Source organism: Brassica oleracea, chromosome C2 (genome assembly GCF_000695525.1).
Source record: "Brassica oleracea var. oleracea cultivar TO1000 chromosome C2, BOL, whole genome shotgun sequence".
Lineage (NCBI taxonomy): Eukaryota > Viridiplantae > Streptophyta > Magnoliopsida > Brassicales > Brassicaceae > Brassica > Brassica oleracea.
In genome coordinates, this window is record NC_027749.1 from 1875265 (window position 1) to 1878525 (window position 3261).

The window sequence follows — 3261 nt, forward strand, 5'->3', positions numbered from 1 at the left end:
AAAACTCATTAATTTAACTGGAAAAGACAAGCATTAAAATATGTAGTTTAGGGTGTGATTGGTAGTGGCTGTGAGTGCTCTATACAGCCCCATTTCTTTCTAGAGCACTAAATCTACACCAATCTTGATTTCTATTTTTTTTTAAGTTCACAGCCTTTTTATAAAATCCACAGCACTTCTTTGAAATTATGTCTTTACAATTTCTCTGCAGAGACAAAAACCTACAGCCCATATTTAAAGACTTTTAAAAATTAAAAATCTAAAGCCAAAGCAATAAAAACCACATCAATATTTCTAAAGTCAAAAAATGAAATTATAGCAGTTACCAATCAACCCCTTAATTTAATTCTCAGTGACATAGAAGTGTAAATAAGTTAGAAAACTTATGGGTATTTTTTAATTCCGTCGATGCTGTTTATCCTATCCGCGATTGACTTGCAAGACTCAGTTCCAATTGTGTGCGCTCCTGTTTTAGCTAAAAATGTTGAGACCCATATGTTGTTGTTTTATTTAAATAACGTTATCAATGATGATATGCATTGCAAACAGTGTCGGTCTAACATTTTTTGTTTTTCATAATACTCTATACTCAAAAAACTATCGAATGCGACGACTGTTTTTTTTTTGTCTATGCTATAGACCGGATCTGATTGTGAAATATCAAAACCAATTGTTTTTTTTTTTTTTTTTTTTTTTTTTTTTTTTTTTTTTTTTTTTTGTCACGGGCGGTCTCCGGAATCCCAGAGGACTCGAACCCAGGTGCCTTGGGATCCAGTTCACTCTAGTGTTACCACTAGGCTATTCTGTCCCGGCTCAAAACCAATTGTTATTTGAAACTATTTTAGAGAATTTTGGTATGCAACGATATACTGCGTCTGTCTACAAATGAACAGCGAAATTATGATAAACAGTGTAATTTGTTCTGTAGTAAGATTATAATAATACTAGTTGAGAAGAAATAAAATACCCATATGGTGTTATACTTTACTGACCTATGAGAGCAACGAAATCTTCAGTGTTAAGCCCGTAATTAGCAAATATTCTGAGCATCTCGGTGAGGGAATCAGTTTGAGACGGGAGACTTTTGACGTTGGCTGCCAATGAAACATTTCCATCTCTACGTCCTAGTTTTACTTCCCAGTACGGTCCCTTTGTCTGTACATGCAGGTTCATTTTATGTACGCACATAAAAGGTTATGTATGGTCAGTAATATAAGTTTTTTTCTTTGTCAAAAAGTTTTCATACTGATATCTTTTTGAACTTCGTTCTATGCAGATTTTAAATAAAAATGAGAAGACGAATCCAAGCTAGTCCACTTAGGACCTAATATTTGATTTTTTTTGTTTTTGTTGATAAATAAATTATATTTCAACAAAAAAATATCCAATCAAAACTGTTTTACAAAGTAAACATATATATACATATCTTTAAAATGTTAGTTATAACATAGTAAATATATATACATATTTTTTAAATTTTAGTTAAAGATTTTGTTCTGATATGTCAATTCATTAGATCTATCATAGTTCAAATAACTAAAATGATAAATCATACAACGTAATTTCTTTCATCTTTGAACATTTATTCTCATAAAATGTATCGTTGAGACGTATACATTTTCCATTTCCAAATGACTACTATATGTATAGTTTGATTATTATGGTAATATGCTTACAAGGACAACGGCTTCACGAGCGGCCAAAGCTAAAATATCTGCACACGAGACAACACCAGGACACACGGACTCAATCTGGCTTTTGATTACTTCAATGACGTCGAACCCGCGAAGGTTGAGGTTTGCCTCTGCGGTTCTCTCGGTGTTAGGTCCCGAGATAAGCACTGAGGCATCATAACCTTGGACGAAACAGTCACTAAAGAGCAATTTTAGCATGGCCGGTGCGATTCTTGGATGTAAACGGAAAGAAGCTTTCATGGTTGCTTGGACGATCGATTCTGCAAGAGGGCACGCCTTGGAGTAGTAACTTGTCGTTAAAAACTGATCGACCTTTGACCGAGACGGGACGATAGCTGAATATCATCAAGATCATGAAGGAAGAACATAGTATTGATCGATCAACACCCATTTCTCCTTAAAATTTGTCTTTTGTTTTAAAGATCGAAGAGTTTAATCGGATGCTTGATTTTCTTGAATAGGGGGGGGGGGAACTGATCGAACCTCGAAAGCACGTTGGTTGACCATGTTTATTACTTAAATAAAGCGATCTAAGTTGACTTTAGCTATTTATATTTGGTTATGTGGCTTTCTTTGCGTTATCGTTAAACCTAATTAAAATCGCGTGGCAAATTAGCATTTCTATATTTCCTGTATATTCTAATTGACGATCCTACTCTATATCATTGAACAAGCTGGCACATATATTTAACATTATCTTTATTCGTTAAGAAAATGATGATTTCGCAGTATACCAAGAAAATTAATTTACATCAGTAAACACTATTGATTGAGATGGAGATTTGACTGTGGTAAACCAATTATAACAACAAAATGGCTCGCAGATGGAAGGGATTTAACTATGGTAAACCAAATATTTTTGGATATTCAAAACCAAAAGGAACCAAAAAATCATATCTATTACAATAAAATTGACAAATCTCACTTCTCATGAAGCCACCTCAGCGAAAAAGGTTCATCCTTTGGACACATGTCTTCTGTTCTCCATTCTATCGTAGATTAAAGTTTGACAAATTACGTTCGATCATGACTTTTTACGGAGGCATGCTTCTTTTAATTGAATGTGTGACATAATTTTCAGCCCAATAAGATACTGCATCTTCGTGCTCCGTCTTTGTCCCTTTTTAATTGCGAACCTGAGAAATAAAAATATCCACCTAAACTGTGAATGGGTAAGGAGAGGTTATTGGGCAAAGAATTCTAGAGGAAATATTAAATTTTGAGATTCCATTGTTAATGATTTGTGAAATTTTAAAATTTGAGTAGAATCCATTATTATTGGGGTGATGATTTTTAAATTCCACTCAAAATCTTTTATTATTGGAAAAGTTTAGTTTTCATTGATTTTAAGATTCTATTAAAATCCATTGTTATTGGGAAGTAAATTTTCTTTGTTTTTACTCATAATACTCAACTTTGAGAATATCATGTATATCCATAAGATTTTTGAAATCCATGTAATAAAATACACTCACATACAAAAACACACAAAATTGAAGAATGAAATAGTACAAATCACAAATTTAGCATAATACAGATCACAACTTTAATAAATAAAAAATAAATA

At 32.7% G+C, this 3261-nt stretch overlaps 1 protein-coding gene across 1 annotated transcript; it reads right to left on the reverse strand.

The window, feature by feature from the left end:
* Positions 1-383: 383 nt before the first annotated feature.
* LOC106323152 (peroxidase 62-like) lies at positions 384-2085 on the reverse strand. The gene is made up of 4 exons (XM_013761313.1): positions 2082-2085; positions 1677-2029; positions 993-1155; positions 384-466 (listed from the first exon to the last, which is right to left on the reverse strand). The coding sequence occupies exons 1-4, from the start codon at positions 2083-2085 to the stop codon at positions 384-386; spliced, it is 603 nt and encodes a 200-aa protein (XP_013616767.1).
* Between the last annotated feature and the right edge of the window lie 1176 nt (positions 2086-3261).

Bases quoted from the DNA above. Each gene is read 5' to 3' on its own strand.
- LOC106323152 (XM_013761313.1), bottom strand. The intron at 1,156-1,676 runs GTAAGCATATTA...CTGCATGTACAG, and splicing joins CTCGTGAAGCCGTTGTCCTT to ACAAAGGGACCGTACTGGGA. The intron at 467-992 runs GTCAGTAAAGTA...TAGCTAAAACAG, and splicing joins AGATTTCGTTGCTCTCATAG to GAGCGCACACAATTGGAACT.